Source organism: Sus scrofa, chromosome 1, assembly GCF_000003025.6.
Source record: "Sus scrofa isolate TJ Tabasco breed Duroc chromosome 1, Sscrofa11.1, whole genome shotgun sequence".
Classification (NCBI taxonomy): domain Eukaryota; kingdom Metazoa; phylum Chordata; class Mammalia; order Artiodactyla; family Suidae; genus Sus; species Sus scrofa.
This window is the reverse complement of record NC_010443.5, coordinates 56,940,242-56,964,085: the sequence shown is the minus strand read 5'-3', so window position 1 is coordinate 56,964,085 and position 23,844 is coordinate 56,940,242. Positions and strand designations below refer to the sequence as shown.

General features: G+C 34.9%; 1 protein-coding gene across 2 annotated transcripts in view; it reads left to right on the top strand.

Moving 5' to 3' along the window:
- Positions 1-23,844, top strand: part of RNGTT (RNA guanylyltransferase and 5'-phosphatase) — a 209,122-nt gene that overhangs the window by 97,900 nt on the left and 87,378 nt on the right. For both annotated transcript variants that reach the window (XM_021089928.1, XM_021089934.1), the window contains exons 12-13: positions 3,508-3,576; positions 22,546-22,646. In XM_021089928.1, the coding sequence (XP_020945587.1) occupies positions 3,508-3,576; positions 22,546-22,646 (170 nt within the window). The remainder of the gene's footprint in view (positions 1-3,507; positions 3,577-22,545; positions 22,647-23,844) is intronic.

Here is a 23,844-nt window from a genome sequence, read left to right as displayed (position 1 = left end):
ACAGAAGGGTAGAGACAGTTTTTCTCTGCTATAATGAATTGATGTTGCCAGTTTGCATTCCCAGTTACATTGCTGATTCATTGCTTTCTTCATTGTAGTCTTAAGCTATCATTTTTTCTTATTTCTGAAAGGTTCCTTTCCATGCTTTTTAACTTTACAGTTTCTCTTTTGTTCCTCATGTTTCTAATTTCAAGTACTTTAGCATTATCTTTCTCTGCTTATGCATTTATAATGACCTGGTTTCCAATTACTTCCTAATACATAGACATATAAAATATCTATCAGATAAGATATCAGAGTCAATCGCCTGATATAACCTTTGCCAGTTCCACCAGTATTTGGTCAGTGGAAAGTTACATGCCTTCTGTAGGGTCTTCAAGAGGCGAGATTATATTCATAGGTAAACAAATTAAATTTTATAAGTAAGACTTTATGAAATACTGTCATGCTTTATCAAAACTATTTGATATATCTATTATTTTACCTTTTATTTAATTATCTAATTTTATTTGGTGGAAAATAATTGAGAAAATTGTAATTTTGAAATAATGCATTATAGGATTTTTCCATGAGATTGGACACATCGAGTGTGGTATGGCCATAGAGCTACCCTAGGATCTTTAGGGTAATTTACCACATATTCCGCTTTAATGCTTCTCCAAGGTTTTGTCGTTAAATATTTTTAAAGTAAGATAGCTTAAAAATTTTTGTTAGAAGTATTTTAAAAACACTTTGGATAATTTAAATAAAAGTGTTTCTGAAGAAAGACTGTTAGTGAGAAATGGCTAATTACATCATTACATTTGATATTTTTTACCATTAAAAAGGTATGATTTAAACCGAGGCATATCAGCCTAGGTTTACATTATCATTGGGTCTCTACTATCCCTAAGACTCATGACCAAGTTTCTAGCATTGGTAGACAGTCAGGAAATAACTACATAATGAACACTGGATGAAATTTTATTTTTATTGAGATGTTATCCAACAAATTATCTAAGAAAAACTTAGCATTTCTTATGTAAGAATACAAGTGAAGGGAGTTCCCTTGTGGTGTAGTGGGTTAAGGATCCAGTGTAGTCACTGTGGTGGCTCAGGTTGCTGCTCTGGTGCAGTTTTCACCCCTGGCCTAGGAACTTCCACATGCTGTGGGTGTGGCTGGGAAAAAAAAAAAAGAATACAAGGACAACTCATAAATAAATTTTACTTAAAATATAGAGGAAGAGAAAAGAAGCAGACTATCTTAAAAGTATAGGCCATTCTATCTTGGAATATAGTATCAGAGACAGAAGAATATGACGGTGAGTTTTAAAATCATCTGGTATTTAAGTTATTAAAATAAAGCCTAACCTTTCAAGGCATACTATTTTAACTAAGAATATTGAACTTCTTTTTTGCCTTCTTGATAACTATTCTTCCTTCCCTAGAAGCTGTGCCTAACTTAAACTCTTTTCTCAAAGTCTGCTCATCGTCTTTGCTCAACACAACTTTTCTTGTTTGGTTTGGTATTTATAACCCTGGCTTCTCCATTTCTTTGAAATTCTCATCTCAATGACTTTCTTCTGATTTAGTCACTTTCACTTTGGCAACTTATCCTTGGCTATTACTCCTACTTTACTATGTTAAATTCAGACATATTGCTTTCTAACTATAACTTCCATCTTTAAAAACTGATGAGATGCCTCATCAAGACATTTCATAAACTTCTCTGCCATCTGCGAGCCATAGATGTGGCTTCTTCAACTACATCTGCATCTTAGTCTTAGTAGCAGTGATCTTCTTCACTGAGTGTGCAGTTTCAGCCCAAGTGGCTCCTTCTGGTACCTATGATTCCTAAATTCTCTAGAGTTCCCTTAGTTTCTTAAGGTAGAAGTTGATGTCATTGACTTGTGACCTTTCTTGTTTTCTCCTGGTCATTTAGTGTAATAAATTTTCCTGTGACACACTTTAGTTGCATCCCTCAAATATGCATCTACAGTATTTTCATTTTCATTGTTTGAAATACTTGAAAATTTTCCTTTTGATTTCAGTTTAGAGAAATTGCAGATTTCAAAGAATGAAATCGCAGAGAAGATGAAGTCATCACAGTTTGGGAGGACAATCAGATATTTTGTTGAGTGTGAATTGTACTTGAAATTTTGGTTGTGGTGTTTAGAATGCAAATCTCCCCTTTAAGTGTAGTGATCTTAAGAGGATGTGATCGTGCTGAAAGTGTGTGATTGGGTAACGTGTAGCATATCCAAAATTTTGGTGAAGCATATTTGAATCCCAGAACTATCTTAACAGTGTTGACAGTTTGACAGAGTCTGGGTAACATGACATTATTACCTGGCTCTGTGAAAGTTTATTCTGCTCTCTTCCCTGAGATGTGGAAACCAATGCTTAGGTCCTTAGTTAGTGATACACATGTTTAGTTCTTCCACATAATAAAAATCTGTGAAAGAGATGATTGACAACTACTTGTTCAGAACTAAGTAGAAAGCATTGGGCCTAATAACTCTCTTCTTCAGTAGTTATGATATTGAAAAACTATTGTTTGTATTTCATACTATGTATTCCTTGCAGTATAATGTTTTGCTTGAAAAAATATATAAAAGCCAAAAATTGTTCCAAAAAGTAGGACAAAATGAAAGATTAATTTTTCTACTTAAGGGTTTGGGGACAACACAGATAATGCATTTTTTGGCGGCAGTCCCCATGTCTGAACTAGCTTGTGGTTACAGATTCTCAGAGAATCCCCTCCCCTTTCCATTTATCCCCAAGCAAGAGTCTCTGCTCTCTCCCTTTTTGTGTACATTTGTTTTTTTCCCTATATTTACTACTTCCCAGAGTTTCTGCTTTCATTTTGATTTTGGCTCTGTGTATTCCTTCCTTTTAGGCTGGCTCAGCATAATGCATTAAAAAATACGTTTTATAACTGGAAGTTTGTACCTTTTGACCATCTTTGTAAGATAAATAAGTACTAGGGATGTAAAGTACAACATGATTAAAATAATTAACACTGCTGTATGTTATATATAAAAGTTATTTAGAGAGTAAATCCTGAGTTCTCATCACAAGGAAAAAATTTTTAATTTTGTGTCTGTATGAGATGATGGATGTTCACTAAGCTTATTGTGGTCATTATGAAATGATGTCTGTAAGTCAGATCATTGTGCTGTACACCTGGAACTCACACAGTCCTCTATGTCAGTCATATCTTAATAAGACTGCAAGAAGAAAAATATGTTTTTAATATTTTATCTGTCATTTTGGTTGTTGTAGTTAGGAATGTTGTTCAAGATATCTAGACTGCCATGGCATGGAAATCTGCATATATTAAAAAAGTAATCTTGCAGTATATTAACCTAGATCCCTCTGGATCAGCCCCTCCCACATTTGTGTTTTAATTTTTAAAGCTTATGTATTAACACGTTTTTGTAAAGCTTACAAAAAAATTAAAAACCTTTTAAAGTGATTGTTGTGTTGATTAATGTGTTTCTAAAAACATATATGTTTATTTTATAGCTACTTGAAGGAAATTTTGCCAAAGAAGTCAGCCATGAAATGGATGGACTTATTTTCCAGCCCACTGGTGTAAGTTCATTTCTCTCTCTTTCTGTGTGTGTGTGTTGGAGGGAGGCGCACACGTGCGTGGTAGTGTAGTGTGTATGTGTATTCCACGTACATTTTCCTTAGGTATATTTACTTAGGATTGATTACACTATAATCACTGCTTTTCCTTAAAACATATTATTAATTATAAAATAAAATTTTCATTTATACTAAATATACATAGTAGCAAAATGAAGTTGTTTGCTTTTCACTTAAATAAATATCGCTGATCATTACTTTTCAAGGAAGTTATTAACCTTTTAATAGATTTTCTTGCTCTTCTTACAAAACTAGTGTTAATTTATGTTTCTTTACTAGAAGTCTACCAAGGGGATCCTGTCAGTGGTTATGAACCTGACTAGTATCCATGAGGATGTGGGTTTGATCCCTGGCCTCGCTTAGTGGCCTAAGGATCTGGCATTGCCATGAGCTGTGGTGTAGATTGCAGGCATTGCTCGGATCTGGTGTTGCTATGGCTGTGGTATAGGCTGGCAGCTGTGGCTCCGATTTGACTACCCTACATGGGAACTTTGATATGCTGTAGCTGTGGCCCTGAAAAAAACAAAAAAAAAAAACTACCAAAAGCCTTACATAATTCTTATTTCTTTCTGTAGCCCAGTATATCTTTATTAGTATTTTTAAAACTTCTTTTGCTGTGGATGAGTAAAATTCAAAGAGTTCTCAATACTTGAAGAAAAATACAGTTCTTTGAGTATCTATTCCATGTCACATTTCTGAAATTGACTAAAAAACTTCACCAGCTTAATGGTCACATCATATATTTGGAACAAGATATGTTCTACTCTATGGCAGGACTTCTCACCCGCCACACCATTCACGTTTTTGGCCACAAAATTCTTTGCTGTGGGGAGCTATCCTGTGCATGGTAGGAGATTTTCCAGCGTCCTTGGTCTGTTCTTTGTAGATGCCAGTATTACCTCCCCGTTCCACTCCTCCAGCTTGTGACAACCAAAAATATATACATTCACTGCCTCATTTTTCCTGGAGAACAAATTTGCCTTCCTTTGAGAACCTGTGCTTCCTGGGACAGTGTTCCTCAAAAACATGGCCTGTGGACAAGGAGTATTAGTCCACCTAACAAGGTGCTATAAATGTTACTCACCCCAGACCTACTGATAAGAAACTCTGGGAATGGAGTCCAGCAATTTGTGTTTTAACAAGCTCTCCAAGTGACAGATGCGTGTTCAAGTATAGAACCACTGCTCTTCTAGGAAAGAGTTGTATTTCATGTGCCACACTTCATCATATGCTGCATTTTGCCTTCACTAACTCTATCCTTAGAAATTAGAATTTGAGCTAGTTGCGAAGTTATGTAGAAAGACATCAACCTGGGTACTTGTTGTAGAGTGGGGGAAATGTTTTTGAACACTATGTATTATACTATGTTATTTCAGCTTTAAATATATAATAAAGCTCTTCTATTATGCAAATTCAGGTATGATGTAGTATGTGATTGGCTTCAGTCTTCCTCCCAGCTCTCTCATGCCAAGTTGGTAGAGTGAAAAATCTTCTATGGTCGTAGGGGGAGGAGATGGAGGAGTGTTAGAGGCTGGAGAAAGAAATTGTAGAAAATGCTCTTTTAGGAAGATAGAAGTTAGATCTTTGAGTTCCAGTATTTTCCAGGCCTAATCTCCCTGGATTGAAAAATCTAACTATGACAGTAGTTAACAGTAAGTTTCATTGGGTTGAACTCATGGTTTAGACCTGTGCATGTACGAGACTTTGGTATATCTTAAGAGAAGTGGCCTGACAGGTGAGTCCTGTGATGGTTAGTGTAGTCAGTTGGTTTATCAGTTTGTTCTCTTTCTAGTAACCACATGTGTCATTACAGGGACTTTGCAGTTGATGCCTGTAAGGCAGATCTCCCTTTTCTTTGCCAGACTTGTCTTAAATATTTGTGGACATTTGGCTTAACATAAAAGTATTCAGTTTGTCAGGTTACCCCAAAATTCTTGTTGGGAGTTTAATTGGAAATGCTTTGAATTGAGATTATTTGGAGAAAATCCTAGGGTTTTTACAATGTTAAGTTACTTTTTCAGTGAATAAGGTAGAGCTATTTTCAGGTCTTTCTCTGTTCTTTAATCCAGTTTAGGATTTTAATTGTTGTTAATCTAAGTTCTAGATATTTATCATTTTCTCTCTCTCTTTTTTCTTTTTTTGCTTTTTAGGGCTGCACGTGCAGCATATGGAAATTCCCAGGCTAGGGGTCAAATTGGAGTTGCAGGCCTACACCACAGCCACAGCAATGCAGGATCTGAGCCATCTGCAGCCTACACCATAGCTCACTGCAGTGCTGGATCCTTAACCCACTAAGTGAGGCCAGGGATTGAACCCGCATTCACATTTATGCTAGATGGGTTTGTTACTGCTGAGCCACAACAGGAACTCTTTATTTTCTATTTTTATAGTAAATAGTTATCTTTTAAAATTTAGCACTTCTAATGTACTGTCACATTGACGACTGACTTATTTTATTGGTTCAGCAATCTTGCTGAACCCTCTTGGTTCTAATAATTGTCTAATCGTGTCTATTGGCCAGGACCTCTAGTACTGGCTTAAACATTTCTCTCATTGGATAAAGGAGGGGAAGACATTTATACCTTCTCAATCTCAAAGGCACTCTGTCTAAAGTTTCTCTATTAAGTATGTTTTTGTAAATTTCTTTTACATACTTTTTATGTTAAGAAATTTTTGTTTTTGCAGAGGTTTTACAAAGTTTTTTTTTTTTTTTTTTTTTTTTTTTTTTCCTTTTCCTTTCAGTCATAAATATCAGATTTTGGGAGTTACCAAATGCCTTTTCTGTATCCATTGAAATTATTATGTCATTTTCCTTTTAATGACTTTCACATAGTAAATCACAATAATTTTCTTTTTTCTTTTTTTAGTCTGTCTTTATTTAAATATTTTTTAAAATTTTAGAGTAGTTCTGTTTTTTTATGATTTTTATTTTTTCTGTTATAGTTGATTTACAGTGTTCTGTCAATTTCTACTGTATAGCAAAGTGCCAGTCGTACATATGCATACACACATATATGTATATATAAAATCTTTTTCTGGCATTATCCTCTATCATGTTCCATCACAAGTGACTAGATATAGTTCCCTGTGCTGTAGAGCAGGATCTCATTGCTTATCCACTCCCACAATGATTTTCTCGTGTTGACCCATCCTTGCATTGTAGAATATGCTACTTAATCATAATATATACATAATTTTAATGAGCCTTTGGATCTGGGTATAATTGTTTCATGAGAATCTCTGCCAGTTTCTTTTTTCCAGCTTTTTTCCTCTTTCTTTGTATATTCAACATACAGAAAATAATGTTATTATGGAAAAATTATCAAAGTTCCAAGTAATGTGTCATCATACATGCCCATGATTTTAAAAGTCAATTAAAATACCATGGTTTATACTGAAAGGTGGATCAGTCTCTTCTCCTACCTTCCCCACACCCAGAGTACCACTCCTAGGAGGATTGAGCTAACTCCACCAGCACACTCCCTCACCCTTCCTCCTTCTGTCATCCCTTTATAATTATATCATGTACCTGGCCAAATGAATATTTAGTATTTGTAATTCTGTCGTGACATAAATATTGTTCACATCTGAGTTGTCAAGTAGTGTATTTTCTTTCTTAGAAAACTTTTTCACCTAGAGTTAGGAATTGCCTTATATTTTCATTTGTTGTGATTATTATTTCTCTTTCCCTTAAACTCGCTAAAAGAACTGCTAATTTTTTCCCCTCAATATAGTAAGATTTATCAGGTAATATGTCTAATCTAGTTTTTTATTTGAAGGCAATCCTTCTGAAGCCCTCCATTCTCTAGGCTGGCTGCATAGCTTTCCCCACTACCTTATCTTGCAAATTCCCACCTTGCAGAACAAAATAAGTTACATTTCTTTATTACGCAAATGAAATAGCTTGGTCCCTTCTCTTCTCCCCCTTCCAAACCATAGTGCATTGCAGAATTGCAAAGATCCGATCCTTTTGACTTCCTAAATTCTTATGCTCTGAGATTTTGAACTTAATCTATTCAAGGCATCGTAATTCCAATAATCAGACTCGAGAAAGGTGAAATTCTGATGAGTTCATCGATTGACCCTATTTTTTTTTGTGCATTTGCTGCTTTCATCACTACATGTTTGTCGGTGAAAATAGGCATTGCTGAATTACCTCTGTTAGTCTGATGGTGGTATTTAGAGAATAGTACTTTGTAGGTTTCTTCCATGTCATCTGAGGCATGAAAACTTAATCTTATAATTCTTCAGGCAACACCCACACATAACATGCACGACACAAAACTGTTCTTCTGTCATTACTTTTATATTGGCTTGGTCAAGGCGATTTCTAGCCTCATGCACACCTTTGTCTAGAATTAAATCTTTTCCATGAGAGTCTAGGTCCTGATCAACCCATATCTTCCCCTTCCCTAACATCCAATTTCTCAGCTTCTTTGATGCCAGCTGATCTCATTTGGATGTCACCTGCCCAAGAGAGGTGTAATGTTGTGATTGAAAAGAGAAGCATTTGGGGCCTTAAAGAGATCTTGGATTCCTGGGCATTCTTAGTCTCTCCCTGCCTCCATTCCACAGAACCTAGAGGGGAGTGATTTTCTTTTGTGAAGCCAAAAGTAACGCTATTTTCTTTTTTTCCTTTTTTTTTTTTTTTTTTTTTTGTCTTTTTGCCATTTCTTGGGCCACTCCCACGGCATATGGAGGTTCCTAGGCCAGGGGTCTAATTGGAGCCGTAGCCACCAGCCTACGCCAGAGCCACAGCAACGTGGGATCTGAGCTGCGTCTGCAACCTACACCCCAGCTCAAGGCAATGCCAGATCCTTAACCCACTGAGCAAGGGCAGGGATCGGACCCGCAACCTCATGGTTCCTAGTCGGATTCGTTAACCACTGCGCCACAGTGGGAACTCCAAGTAACACTATTTTCTGTCTTTCCTCTGGAGCACTTCTTACTTAATTGTTCAATATCTTTAGAACTAACATAGGTCACTTAAATGATTATTCTCAAAGCAGAAAAGATCTCCTTCAAGGTGACTTGCTATTTCTTACCCTAGGTAGAGAAGTAACTATCACCTCACAGGGGACCTGTTGGTTATGATGTTATCTCACAAAAACTCTGGGCTTCTCTAAGGTGATTGGTCCTTTCCTTATTTATTTGTAAATGTCCAGTGTCTAGGATAGTGTTTGGCCCAATAGGTCTTAGAAAATGTTTGCTAAAGAAATGAAAATGCATTTTTATCTTTTTCCTTAGCCTGTCATATTTGAGTGGTTCTATATTTTACCAATATAGGTGACATCTTTTAAAGTTATAGCTGCTTCAGCTTCCTGGTTGCACATATATACATATAATCTAGTTTGTGCTGTATCTCTTTTTCATTTAAGAAACTTTTCACTGGCCTTCTTCAAATTCTCACTGTTTCCTTGCAGAGGGTCCAGAATGCAAACATCACTCTGTCTTTAAAAAAAAATTTCATCTGGAGTTTCCGTGTGGTGCCGCAGAAACGAATCTGACTAGGAACATGAGGTTGTAGGTTTGATCCCTGGCCTTGCTCAGTGGGTTAAGGATCTGGTATTGCCATGAGCTGTGGTGTGGGTCGCAGACGCAGCTGGGAGCCTAAGTTGCTGTGGCTGTGGCATAGGCTGGCAGCTGTAGCTCTGATTTGACCCCTAGCCTGGGAACCTCCATGTGCTGCAGGTGAGGCCCTAAAAAGAAAAAAGAAAATTTCATCCGAGTATAATTGACTTACCAAATTGTGTTAGTCTCAGGGGTATAGCAAAGTAAATCAGTTACACATATATTTGGTATAAAGTTTCCTGAATATCTTTGGAGGTCATTTTTCATCCTACCACCGTTATTTAACTTGATATAGCATTTCCAGCTAATAGCCAGAGACGCTAATACCTATTGTCATTTCTGATTCTTTTTCAGATTTGTTAAGTTGCCTTCCTTCCTTAGACTTTCTGTTTGAAGCAACTTCTGAATGAGAGGTTTAGTATCCTTAATCAGGCCAGAAACTTTCTAATGTAAAATTTGCCAACATTTCTAAGTTTTTCTTCTGGGGAAGTCTAAAATCTTTGATGAACTTGATTATAATAATTAAGTGCAGGCCGGGTGAGTAATGGACTCTTATGACAAAATAATACAGTATATTAGAGATAGCCTGTATTTTTTGTCATGTTAAAATATAATTTTCACCCTCTATTTTTACATTGGAGGATATCTAAATATTAGAGCCTATTGCTCTTTTCCCTGGAATTCTTCAGACCAACCCTCCAGGTTCTTTCTGGGTGGCATTTGCCTGCCTGTTAGCATACTGGAATCAAGAAGATAAAGGGATAGGGTGCGCTCTTCAGTAGGTACACTTTTCACTTCACTTTCCAAGTTTCACTCTTCCCCTTCTGTGATTCTTGAATCTTTTGGACTGGAGCTTATGTCCTTCAGTTTTTCCACAGAATGAATATATCTCCTGCCTTCTGCCAGTGTGGAAGAGGGAAACTGGAGGTTTCAGTGCTCCTTGTACCGATTTTCACCCAGTCTCTTGTTTCCAGTACCAGATCTCCCTTTTCACCCCTTAGCAATCTTCTCAGTATCTATTCTGTGTATTATTTAGCCCATTTCAGGGAACCGCAGCATGAATTCCTCTGCCTTGGTATCCTTCTCTGCCACACTTAATATTCAGTTTTCTTTCCACTCTATTCTATTAACTTCTCTGTCTACTTTCTATCTTTCAAAAATTTGACATATTAACTGTTTCTATCATTCAAAAATTTGACATATTGGCAGTTGTCTTCTCTCCTGTTTTTCCTTTTCTATTGACATCTCTTTTCTGTAACTTCTATTTTAGTAAGGTTTCAAATCAAAGTGGGTATAAATGCACGTGTTTTCCACCATATTTATGAGAAAATTCACCAAACTTCTCACAATGTGGTGTTGCATCTGTTGGCTTCCTTGAGCCAGTAATTCAAATAAATGAGGAAAGGGACCAATTTGAGTGACCAGCTTAGTGATTCGAGTGAGGCCATATAAAGTGGAGAGAAAGTCCTAGTCAGGGGTGGACAGAGTTTGATTTTTAATCTGTAGTCCATTTTCTCATACCACAGAAATATTCCAAAGGCAAATGAATGGTGAAAAATGAAGAGGATTCCTGGTGCCTTTGCTCATGTAGAAACCCCTTCGCCTACCATTGCTTGGAAATTCATGTTTTGAAACCATTGGGCTAGATAATCTTGGAAGTCTGGATTTTCCTTAATTTGATAAATGCAAATGCTTGGTTTTAGCTGCTTAGAACTTAGAGAGAGGTTAATTCTGCTCTGTTATATTAATTATAGTGAGTGAACTGAAGTTGAGTAAAAGGTAGAAGATACTACTATTGCTATAAAAAAAAAAAAACACAAAAAACCCCAAAACACCAAGAAACCAACTTTTAAATCCTGGCAAAATGTTGAAGAACAATGATAAAGATACTGTCGAAGTGATGATTCTGTTGAAGGCAAACCCCAAATACCAACTTAGAAGAAAGTTCATTTACCTTTTGATTTAATGTTCTGTTTTTTCAGAGACATAACCTTTAAATATGTCCAGATTTGCACTTAGTTGGTTACTTTTATAAGAGAAAGGAAAAGCAGAGCTAATCCATGATGTATTCAGGGAATTAAAGCTTAGGATATTTTTTTCTCTTCTTCTTCTTCTTCTTTTTTTTTTTTTTTTTTTGCTATTTTAGGGCTGCACTTGCAGCATAGGGAGGTTCCCAGGCTAGGGATCGAATTGAAGCTGCAGCCTCAGGCCTACACCACAGCCACAGAAACGTGGGACCCGAGCCACACCTGCGGCCTACACCACAACTCACAGCAGTGCTGGATCCTTAAGTGAGTGAGGCCAGGGATTGAACCCACATCCTCATGGATTCTAGTCGGGTCTGTTAACTGCTAAGCCATGGAGGGAACTCTTGAGTTTAGGATATTTCTTTGTGTTTATAAAGAAAATCATCTGTATCTGATATTTACTAAGACACAGAAATCATTAATTATCACAAAACCCTCAATTTTTAAAAAAGAGTAGGTTGAACTGCATTTATCAAATTAAGGTAAATCCAGATTTCCAAGATTATCTAGCCCAATGGTTTCAAAACATGAATTTCCAAACATGGGTTTCCATAATGAACTGCCTCAGGGGACCAGGGATAGGTTACCAGGTAAGCATTCTATTTACATCACAGGGGCCCTGACTTATTTTATATATTGTATTTCTAGTTAAGATTGTGTTTTTAAAAAGGCTTCATCTAGGTAAATACCATTTGAATCAAATGCTTTTTTGAAAGGTCACCAATGATTTTTCCTCCTTGCAAAATCAAGATCATCTTCCAGCACGTTTCTTACTGGGTCATCTAGTGGTACTCTATACCACTGTCCATGCTTCTTTGAAATACTCTTAATGTGACTTCTGTGACACCACAGCTCCTGATTCCTTCTAGTCTTCGTCTCACTCAAGCTGTTTGTCTTCCACTAGCCATTGAAGTTCAGAATTTCTAAAGGCTCAGTCTGTCATACCTTTATTTTTCTCTAATGCTCTGCTCACTCCCTAGAAATCTTATCCACACTCATGGCTAGATCGCCTATAAGCCTGCAACTCAGACTTAAAAAAATGTTTTTGTTGTTACAGTTGATTTATAGTGTTCTTTCAGTTTCTGCTGTACAGAAAAGTGACCCAGTTACACATATACATACATTATTTTTATCATATTATCCTCCATCATGTTCCATCACAAGTGCTTGGATAAAGTTCCCTGTGCTATACAGCAGGATCTCATTGCTTATCCACTCCAAATCCAGTAGTTTGCATCTACCAATACCAAACTCCCAGTCCATCCCACTCCCTCCTCCTCCCCCTTGGCAACCACAAGTCTGTTCTCCATGTCCATGAGTTTGTTTCTTTACTGTAGATATGTTCATTTGTGCACTATGTTAGAGTCCAGATGTAAATGATATCATATGGTATTTGTCTTTCTCTTTCTGACTTCACTTAGTATGAGACTCTCTGGTTTATCCACATTGCTTCAAATGGCATGGTTTTGTCTTTTTAATGGCTGAGTGATATTCCACTACGTATATATACCACATCTCAATCCATTCTTCTGGTGATGGATATTTAGGTTATTTCCATGTCTTGGCTATTGTGAATAGTGCTGCAGTGAACATAAGGTTGCATGTATCTTTTTGAATGAAAGTTTTGTCTGGAAATGCCCAGGAGTGGGATTGCTGGATCATATGGTAGTTCTGTATTTAGTTTTCTGAGGTGCCTTCATTGTGACTCAGAGTTTTGATTTCTATTTAAGTTCCAGATTTGTTTATCCAATTGCCTATCATGATATCACCTTTTAAATTTCTTAAAACCACCAGAAACTCAATATACTTTAAAGCCGAACTCCATCTCTGCTACTCAAACAAGCCAACATATGAACTATGCAAAATGATTCTTTCTAAACATTTCCTATGTCAGTTAGTTAAATGCAGCTCCTTTAGTGAGAAGTTAAGATATCATATCTGACACCTTCCTCTCTTTTAGCCCTCTAATCCATCTCCAAATCTTGTTTTATCTCCTAAATATCTCTTAAATTCTCCCCTTTTCTCTTCACTTACTGTTGCCACAGCTCTGGTCTGACTTGTCATTCATTGCCTCTTGCCTGGACCACTGCAGCAGAATCCTAAGTGGTCCTGCAGCATCCACTTTGTCACCCTCTAGTCTTTTTTTTTATACCACATCCAGAGTGGTCTTCTTCCTTCATCTCTCCAGATTTTCCCTTGCTTCCAGGTTAAAGACCAAACCTAGATTCAAAGCCAGTTTACTGTCTTCTTTATCACATGCTACCTTTTGATTTCCCCTTGTGTTTTGCTGTTGATGCAGAAATAACTGGTATTTTTATTAAAGGTGACTTAATTATTTTATTTAAAGGTGACTTTATTCATAACCCATTAAAAATTGGAGTATAAGTTATATTTGCCAAAATATTTAATAATTTTGAGAAAAATGGGTATTTTCTTCAAAGAAAAATTGGCTGTTTATTTTAATGTAAGACTCCATTCTTTCTAAGGTTTAAGCTTCAAACTTTGATCAAACTGAAGCGATGATTTTTAAGAAGAAATGTTTTCAAATTGAATTTTCCATCTGGTTATTAGTCTATACCATAAATCAACTATGTTTTATTAGGCTCTTACATATAAGGTTTTCAGTTTTATGCTTTCATTGACATTTTGAATTGCTAATCTTTTGTGCTTTCTCACCTAAAAAAGAATATTTTAAGATGGCTATTTGGCATTTTAATATGCTATAGGCAGTAGATCTTTTACTTGACAGCAATTAGATCTTTCAGTTTAATTTTCAAAGTTGATAATGCTTATTTGTTTACTCGCTTTTTTACATGAGGATTTTGATGATTTATGTAGCATAGTAAATTTTTATTTGTGGTAATAACATTAATTTCTAACCTTTCAAAAATTGTATTTGATTTTACTTTTGTCATCTGGAGACACTTATGTTTCTAGATAAGCGTTTTTGTGCCATTAATAATCCCTCACTATGAAATAAAACCAGAATTATATGTAATGAATTGCAGAGTTGAAGGTGGTAATAAAAACTTGAAATATTTCCTTTGTTTATTTTAAAAGACTTTTTCTTATTTTATCTGCTAGCTATATTGTGATTAGTAAAACATACAGTTGTTTCTATATTGAGATGAGAGTATTTGTTCTCAAGCAATAGTGATAGAGTTCTTTTTTTATGTTTTCATCACTATCCTGATTTTTCTATAAGGTGGGTCAGCTTGATTTTATGTCTCACCCATTAATCAGTTTGCATGTAAATTGAGTCAGCTTTGATTTTAATATTGCTTTCTTGTTAAATATTAATGTTTTTATTAAATCTTTACTACTACCAGGTATATTGAATGTTATGGATAGATTGTAAAATGAAAATTGGAATTAGTCTAATGTCTTGTCTTGAGGTACATGACGAATTAGAGTGGTTTTCTTCTGTAGCAGAGATGATGTTACCATGGTGAGAGCTTCTGTTGCCATGACATTTGCTTGCATATTTTGATAGGTCTTCAATTGAAGAAGGGCTCTGTTTCCTGGCAGACTGGAAAAGTGTCATTCTATCTTTTCCCCAAATATGTTATTTTATATTGAAAAATATATAATAATTTCCAAAGATTTGTAATAGTGAACTGCCAGGAAAGAAAATACACCTTGTTTATTTAAATTTTTTTTTGCCTTATTCAGTTTTTGGAACATAGCAAAATATTCTCAGCTTGCTTTGTGTAAGGAAGAAAAAGAAGAAGAAGATTATTGTTCTAGTTTTCTTAATAAATAAAACATTTGCTTTTCCATCGAATTTTGTTGACAAACAGCTAAAGAGGAATAATTTTTAATCAGCATTAGCTGGATATAGCTATATAATGTTAATGTACAACAAAAAGACACTGCTAATGATGATATATATTGGTAGCAGAAAAAAGGAAAAATAAATATAAATACTTTACAAAAGTGAAAGAATCAGTGAATTCCAAGTGAATAAAAAGTACAAAATCAGTTTTCATGTGATACATATTAAACACAGTGAATTAAGGATAGTTCTTTTTTATTGGTAACTTAAGTTTAATGTTGAAATATTAATGGTAGACATTTTTAAAATTAATTTTTATAGTATATTTTTATTTTTTAATTGAAGAATAGTTGATTTGCAGTGTTGTTTCACATTTTTAAGTATTATTTTCCATTATGGTTTAATCATAGAACATTGAATATAATTCTCTGTGCTATAAAGTAGGACCTTGTTGTTTATCCCTTCTGTGTATAGTAGCTTATATCTGCTAACCCCAACCTTCCACTCCATTCCTCTCCCAATCCCCTTCCCCTTGGCAACCATAAGTATGTTCTCTTTGTCCAAGTCATTTATGTCATATTTTAGATCCTACATTTAAGTGATAATATGGTATTTGTCTTTCTCTTTCTGACTTACTTCACTTAGTATGAGAATCTCTAGTTGCTTCCATGTAGCTGAAAATGGCATTATTTCATTCTTTTTATGGCTAAGTAGTATTCCATTGTGTATGTATCTTATCTCTCACAGTTTCTTTAGGTATTTATAAGCAAATATAAATTTTGTAATATATTTTTATTTCCACTCCACTTTTCAAGAGAAGGCCGAACATTATTTTATATTCTGCTTTTCAGAATTTGTCCAGCCATATATTTTAATGTACATTTTATTAGTGTGCTAATTTGAACATCTTGGGAATCATCAGAGGGATAGGTCTCACTATTGACATCTTCCATCCCTTATGCTTATGGCAATTCGGACTTGTAGAAGAAATGTTTCAAAACATGTTTTGTCAATTTAGAATACATTTTCCTTTTGTTGCTGAAGTTCATTGATAACTTTGGTAGCACTTTTTCCTGACAGACCAATTCATTTTGTAAAAGCTACAAATTGAAGTATTCTATAATGAGTACATCTTTACACAAGCTGTTTCTTCTGCAGCAAACTGTTTTCTTCCTTTCTGTAATACTCCCATTCATCCTTTGAATATCAAATTGTGTATGGCTTCCTTGGGGAAGCCCGGCTGACTTGGTGAGTGTAACTTTCCCCTGTGCTCTTATAGTACTCTTCTTTGTACCAGTACTAGGAACAGAGGAAATTCTTTCAGTGATACTACGCAGCACAGATTATCTAAAAAGGAGGGTAACATAGTTGATGTATAAAGTATTCAGATGTTACCTGTATCTAGAGTTCGACCTCCTATTAGTAGACTGCTTTTATTTAGACTGGTGTCCACCAGAGAAGAGGAAAAACTGAGAGTCTGCCAGCTCTAAAAATTGGTGGAATTTTATACCAGATAACACTAGTCTTGGATATTAAGTAAGAATTAATCCTGAGTTTTGGTATATATTAGCTTGTTCCTTCATCTAATAAATTGAGTGTCTCTTAATATGTCATACACACTGCTGAGTTTTAGAAATAATAAAAATGGATAAAGGCAGGATTTCTGCCCTCAAAGGGCTTTCACTGTATGAAGAAACTTGACACAGCAGCAAGGTGAGACGATTGCAGACTGGTGGAGTGGCTGGCTCTTTGGTGGCCCAGAGGGTAGGGCCAGGGTGTGTTGGGAGATGAGACCTGTGCTAAAGATAAGATGGGACACTTGGTCCAGGAGGCTTTCACTGGTACCTGCGTGGTAAAGATTAGGTGAGTGGTTTAGGTGATGAAGTTTATTAGGTTGTTTGAACTCTTTTTCCCATTAGCCAGGGCCTTGCCAGCTGCTGGCCCTTGCTACTCACCATTCCACACAAAACTAGACTAAAAGTAATTTGCGAACAAGTCACTTAAAATTGGTTCCCTTTGGAACAGTTTTATAATATCTCGTGAGATAGCTAACCCAACCTGTCATCATTTGCTTTTGGACAAATGATATATTTTATTTTGTTAGTGGTGGAAAGATTTTTCTGTGTTACTGTAATTTGGGAATTTTTTGGCCAAAGTTATCTATCAATTTATTAGAAAGAGGGAGTTTACTTTATGCTTTAAGTGTCCCTCATTTTTTTAGTATTCTTACTCAGGTCTATTAACTGGTCTTGGTGCTAGCTGGCTATTTTCCTTTAGCCTGTCTTTATCCTTGTTTCCTTACTGGTTAAAATTTACAATCATTTGTAGTTCTTTGGAACTGCTCAAATATAGACACTAACATTGAAATTTCGGAAGTCTTTGTGTAGCTATAATTTTTGTTTTGAGAAATTATTTCATTAGACATTTAAACCACTAACCTATGATGGAAAAGAATGTGTGTGTGTATGTGTGTGTGTGCATAAACTGAATCACTATGCTGTACACTTGAAACTAATGCAGCATTTTAAATTAACTGTAGTTCAGTACAAGAAAAAGAAATGTAAGCCACAGGTTATTTTGTATTAAAACAAGAGCAAGAAGTTAATTAGTTAGATATTAATTAGGTAATAGAAGTAGTAATAGGAATGTATTTTTGAATGATTTTTCCAACCTGAATAAGCCAAGAAACTGCATTAATTCTCTAATACTAAATTTTATTCTCAAATCACTTCGCTTTCCATAAATAGAAATAAAATTCTTATAAGTAAATGAGAAATGTCAGCAAGCTTTTGAAAATGGAATTCTCCATTTTTTACCCCTGCTTCCTTCTACTGTCTCTCTCTCTGACTTTGCAGAAATGGAGTCCCAAGTGGTGGTGTTGAGATAGTTTTGTAGAAGATGGGCGCTCTTACCTTTCTACATCAGCAGGAAAAGCTTTGGGTAGTGAGCCAACTTAGTTTCAGAAAACTTGAGCAAATTTCCCCTCAACCCAGGTATCCTATTTGTGGTCTTATTGCCTAGAACTTTCTCTCAACCCAGTTATTTTTCAAAATTCAATTCATGCATTTTTGTTGTTCAAAAAAAACATTCTTTACCCCAGCCTCCTGATTTTGATGTTTCTCTCTTGTACTTCTTCAGCAACTCTTGTTTATGTTCATTTTAGCACCTCTCTAGTATCTCTCAAAAGCCTCAATGTCTTTTGAGTCTTTGTATCTTTCCCAACTTGTATGGTACTGGGTGCAGAGTAGATACTTAGTATTGATGAGTGACTTTCCTCCCTACAGAGTATTTTTGTGTCTTGATTTGCATGATAGGTATTTGTTATTTGCTTCTCAGTGAGACATGGACAAAGGATCTAATCAAGTCACTAAAACTAGAATTGTTTTACTCTTCTGTTCAATAGAGTTACCAAGTAGGATTTCTCCTTGTTTCTTTAAAACTAAATGCTAGAACATCAAAAATAAAACTAATGTATGGTAAGGCCAGGGATCTTTCTTACTTTCAGGATGTGGCCGTTATGCAGAAGGTATTACATCTCAGGTTTCAGTGTAGGACCTGGAATATGTATTATGATAACTTAGCTGCTCACATTTTACTAGTGGAAGTTGTTGAGTGGCATGGGGTTGCAAAGCATTTTAGACATCTCTGGCCTAGATATCCTGTATTAGGTGAGTGAAATCCTATTATTGCATTTTCGCAAGTGAGGTAAGATGACCACACTTTGAACTTGCTTAAAATCTGTAGTTAGTAGAAGCCAAGAAGAACAGATATCTTGTCCTCTTTGTTATTACTAATAACAAAGCTCCTTTACATCAGAGTTTCTCAACTTTGGTGCGATTGACTTTTGAGTCTAGATAATTCTTTGTTGTGGGCAGCTGCCCTGTGCTTTGTACAGTGTTTAGAAACATCCTTGGCCTCTACCCACTAGATGGCAGTAGCTCACCCTTCTGTCCCCTGTTGTGACAACCAAAAATGTAGGCATTACCAAATATCCCTTGGGGGGTAAAATCCCTAATTGAGAACAACCACTTTATACAGCAAATATATCACTTATGCCTCCATTTCATTTTCTCTCTATTTTAGTTTTAGAGGACTTCTTTGGCACATGGCCATTCTCTACCTCTGAGACACATTCTGCTCTCATTTGGTAAACACTTTCCTGAACATCTTACTTTGTTGCCTGACATCTGCATTCATTACATTTTTCTTTAAGACGATAATGGACATCTTGGATTATATTGGTAATTGCTTTCAGCCCTAATCTATCCCTAATTTTTTATTTGACAACTCACCTGGTAAAATCAGATTTATTTCTGTAGAACCAAGTATGATCTGTATCAGTTAAATATAGCTTTGATAATTATTTTAATCTAGATACATGTTGGTGAATTTAATGAAATTAAAATGTATTGTTCCCTAATTATACATTGGAATATTGAGCCTGAAAAGATATTTTTGTATCCTTGTTTATATTCAGCAAGATCCTGTATTTCATGTTTGATAACTCATAGATATTTATTTTAAAAAGGCTTTAGTCCTGCTATTATGTAATATCTTTGCCCTTATTATTTGGGGGATCATGAAAAAGGGTTTTTTTTTTTTTTTTTTTTTTTTTTTTTTTGACTATTCCTGTGGCATTGTCAGTTCCCAGGCCAGGGATCTAACCTGAGCCACAGCAGTGACAACACTGAGTCTCTAACTGCTAGGCCACCAGAGAACTTGAGAAAAATTCAGTATTCTTAAAATGTTATTTCTTACTTAATTTATCTATTGGTTCAGTGCATCCTTACTTAAAATTCCAGTACATATTTTTCATAGAAATTGACCAGGTGATTTAAAAATGTATGTGGAAATATAAATGTTACATTAACTAAGAGAGTTTGGAAAAAGAAGAACAAAGTTTGAGGACTTAACACAATTTGTTTTCAAAACTTAATATAAATCTAGAGTTACGAAGACACTGCTGTGAGCAGGGAGAAAGACATATTTATCAACGCAACAGATTAGTGAGAATAGAAATATATCTGTGTCTATAGACAACTGATTTTTTACCAAGATGCCAAGGCACTTCAGTGAGGGAAGGGTAATCTTTTAGGAATGGTGTTGGATCAATTTGATATCCACCTGCAAAGCAACGAACAGTCCCTTACTTCACACCATATAAATAAATTAACTTCAAATGGATCATATACCTAAAAATAAGAGCTAAAACTGTAAAATTTCTCTAAGGAAATAATAGTAGGAAATTGCAGTGACCTTAGGATAGGCAATGATTTCTTAAAGAGGGCACCACAAGCACAAATTACAGAAGTTTAAAATGGATGATTTTGAAAAAATGCTTGATATCACTAATCCTCAGAGAAATGCAAATCAGAACCACACTGAGATATCACCTTATACCAGTTAGGGTGGTCATTATCAAAAAGTGAAAAGATAACCTCTGCAGGTGAGGACGTGAGGAAAAGGAAACACTTGTGCACTGTTGGTAGGAATGTATATTGATACAGCTCTTATGAGAAATAGTATGGAGGTTCCTCAAAAAATTAATAATAGAACTGTTATGTCATTCGGCAATTCCACTTTGGAAAGAAATAAAGCCAGCATCTTGAAGAGATACCTGCATTCCCATCTTTATTGCAGTGATATTCACAGTAGCCAAAATGTGGAAACAAAGTGTCAGTGGATGCATGGATAAAGAAAATATGGTATTCAGATACAATGGAATATTATTTAGTCTTCAGAAAGAAGGAAATTCTGCCAATTGTGACAACATGAATGAACCTGGAATAAATTATGCTAAATGAAGTAAGCCAGACACAGACAAAATGTGTATAGAATCTTAAAAGAAAAAAAAGTCAAACTTATAGCAGTATGGAATGGTGGTTGCCAGAAGCTGAGGGATAGGACTAGAGGGGAGATATTGATCAAGGGTAGAAACTTTAGTTATAAGATGAATTAAGTTCTGGAGACCCAATGCACAGCATAGTGACTATAGTTAATAATAAAGTACACTCGGAATTTCTGAGGGGGAATAGATCTTAAATATTAAATAGTCTTATAACACACACAAAGAAGTAACTGTGAGGTGACGGATATGTTAATTAGTTTGTGTAACCATTTCATAGTGTACACCTTAAATTTTTATTTCTCAATCCTACCTCAATAAAACTGGAAAAAAATAGGTGACTTTTACTTCATTAAAATATATTCAAGAGAAATTGTTAGAAAAATGAAAAGGCAAGGCAAAAACTGATAGAAAATATTTGCAGTGCATATATCTAGAATATATAAATAACTCTTACAGGTCACTTATGAGGAGATAACTCAGAAAAAATAAGGGTAAAATTTTGAACAAGCACTTCACCAAAGAAGATACACAGCAGCAAATAAGAAAATTAGAAGATCTTCAGCATCTTTTGTCACTAGAGAAATACAAATTAAAATTATGAGATATACTTTAGAATTAAAAAGACTGACAATACTTAGTCCTAGGGTGGACGTGGAGCAGATTGATTTCTCGTGTATCTCTGGTGGGAATGGAAGATGTCACCACCACTTTGGAGAACAGATTGACAGTTTCTTAAAAAGTTAAACATACATTTACCATGTAACCCAGCCATTCTGCTCCTGAGTATGTACCCAAAAGTTATGAAAACAGATGTCCACACCAATGTTCAGAGTAGCGTCATGTATGATAGCCTAAAAATAGGAACAGCCAAATTATCCATCAACTTATAAATGCATAAACAATTTTTGGTGTATACATAGAATGGAACCCTGTTCACTTTCAATGAAAAGGAAGAAGCTACTAATATATACACCAGCCTACTGCAAAACCTCATGTTAAGAATTGCTTACGAATTCTGGAAAAGGCACAACTGTAGTGATAGAAAGAAGGTCACCATTGCGAGAGAGTTGGTGGGAGGCAGCTGACTGCAGGTGTCAAGAGGAAACTTTTGGGGGTGACTGAAACACTATAAATCATGATTTTGGTGATGGTTACATGATTTTATCTGTTTGTCAAAATTCATTAGTTAATTTTTCTCATTGTGTATCATCCCACAGTAAAGAAAGAAACAAAATCTAATTTTTTTGTGTTTTTAAAAATTTTTTGGCCACGCTTGTGGCATATGGAAATTCCTAGACTAGGGACTGAATCTGAGCTGCAGCTGTGACATATGCTATAGCTGCAACAACACTGGATCCTTAATCCACTGCACCACACTGGGAACTCCCCCCAAATTTTTTTAAATGATCAAACTTCCTTTCAGTTATAATCAGATTGGTGGGAGTATTAGGTTTCATTATTTCTTGAGACAAGTGTCTCACAAACAAGTGTCTACATGCTTTGTCAGAAAAAGGAGAAAGGCCATCAGTAAGATGGTAGATATTTAACCACTCATCAGTTGAAAATAGCAAAAATTATATTCAGAAAAGTAGTAATTTTGCTTAATAGTAATTGATAATTATATTTAATAAATGGAATGTTTAATTTTTTAGCTTCATATTAACTATTATCATCATTGTAATTTCCTTTAGAAATATAAACCTGGTCGATGTGATGATATTTTGAAATGGAAGCCCCCTAGTCTGAATTCTGTTGATTTTCGCCTAAAGATAACGAGAATGGGCGGAGAAGGGTAAGTATGCTCCTCTGTTTCCCCATTATTTTTACACAAAATAACACTGTGTAAAGCATCGCTGTTTGTCAGGTATTTTACATATACTTTACAAAAAAAGTGAAATACTTCTACAGTATACTTTATGTACATACCCATAAATCTATCTCATTTTCCCAGATTACTTCTTTGGCATATTACAGCTAGTATTTTAAACTTCACCAGCTCTAGTTTTAAAAAAGCAATGGTTTCTAATATTAAAAAAAAAAGAATTTTGTTAAATTGTAAAAGTGAAAATAGATTTTATTTGAAAGTAATTAATATTAATATAAATATTAAGATATGATCATTATTATTATAATTAAATAATTAAATGTTTGGAAACAAGCCTTTTTTCTTTGATGGAAACTACTTCATGTTTGTATTTGCATAGCAAACATTTATCTATACTTTATTGGGGTAGGGTTTTAATTGTGGGATTTCATTAAGATTTTTCACAGTGTTCACTGTATTAATTTTTTCATTTATTGATTAGTATTCTTTTGTGACTTCATATTTTAGAGTAAAAAATGCTTTGGCATGAATATTTTCATTGTTTTTCCTTGTTCCACAATTTTTTATGGCATCTTAATGTAAGTAAGATAACACTTATTGAGAGAGGTTAAAAGTGTACCAGAGCATGCCATGAAGTCCTTTTCACTTGCCAAAGATAAACCACAGATTTTCTTTTTTTGTAGCTAGTGGAATAAAGGGTATATGATCAGTTATATGAATCCAGATTCTAGAAGATTAAGTCTCTTAAAAGACTGTACATTCATTTTTAAATAAAGATATTGTGTAGTATGGTAAATCCTAACTGAAAAAAGGAGTTTATTAAGTCATATAGGGACTTAATAGGGATCAGTTTTCAAAAAAAAAAATAGGGCAGTTAATATTTTGCATCCTTAAATAAGAGTTTATGGCTTAATAGCAGATTACAGTTTTGTCGGAACAATTATTTGAGCTCCCAAATAGTGTCGCTTCAGTATTTCACTCTGTATTTGTCTGATTTAACCTAAAAATAGATATATAATTTTTGACTATTTGTAGGATTGGATAGAATATATATTTTCTGTAAAATAATATAAAAGATTAGAGAAATAATATTGGCAACCTAGAATATCTGTATGTCAGATACTTTGACAGGAAGAATAATCTTGAGTTTACTACTTATCCAAAA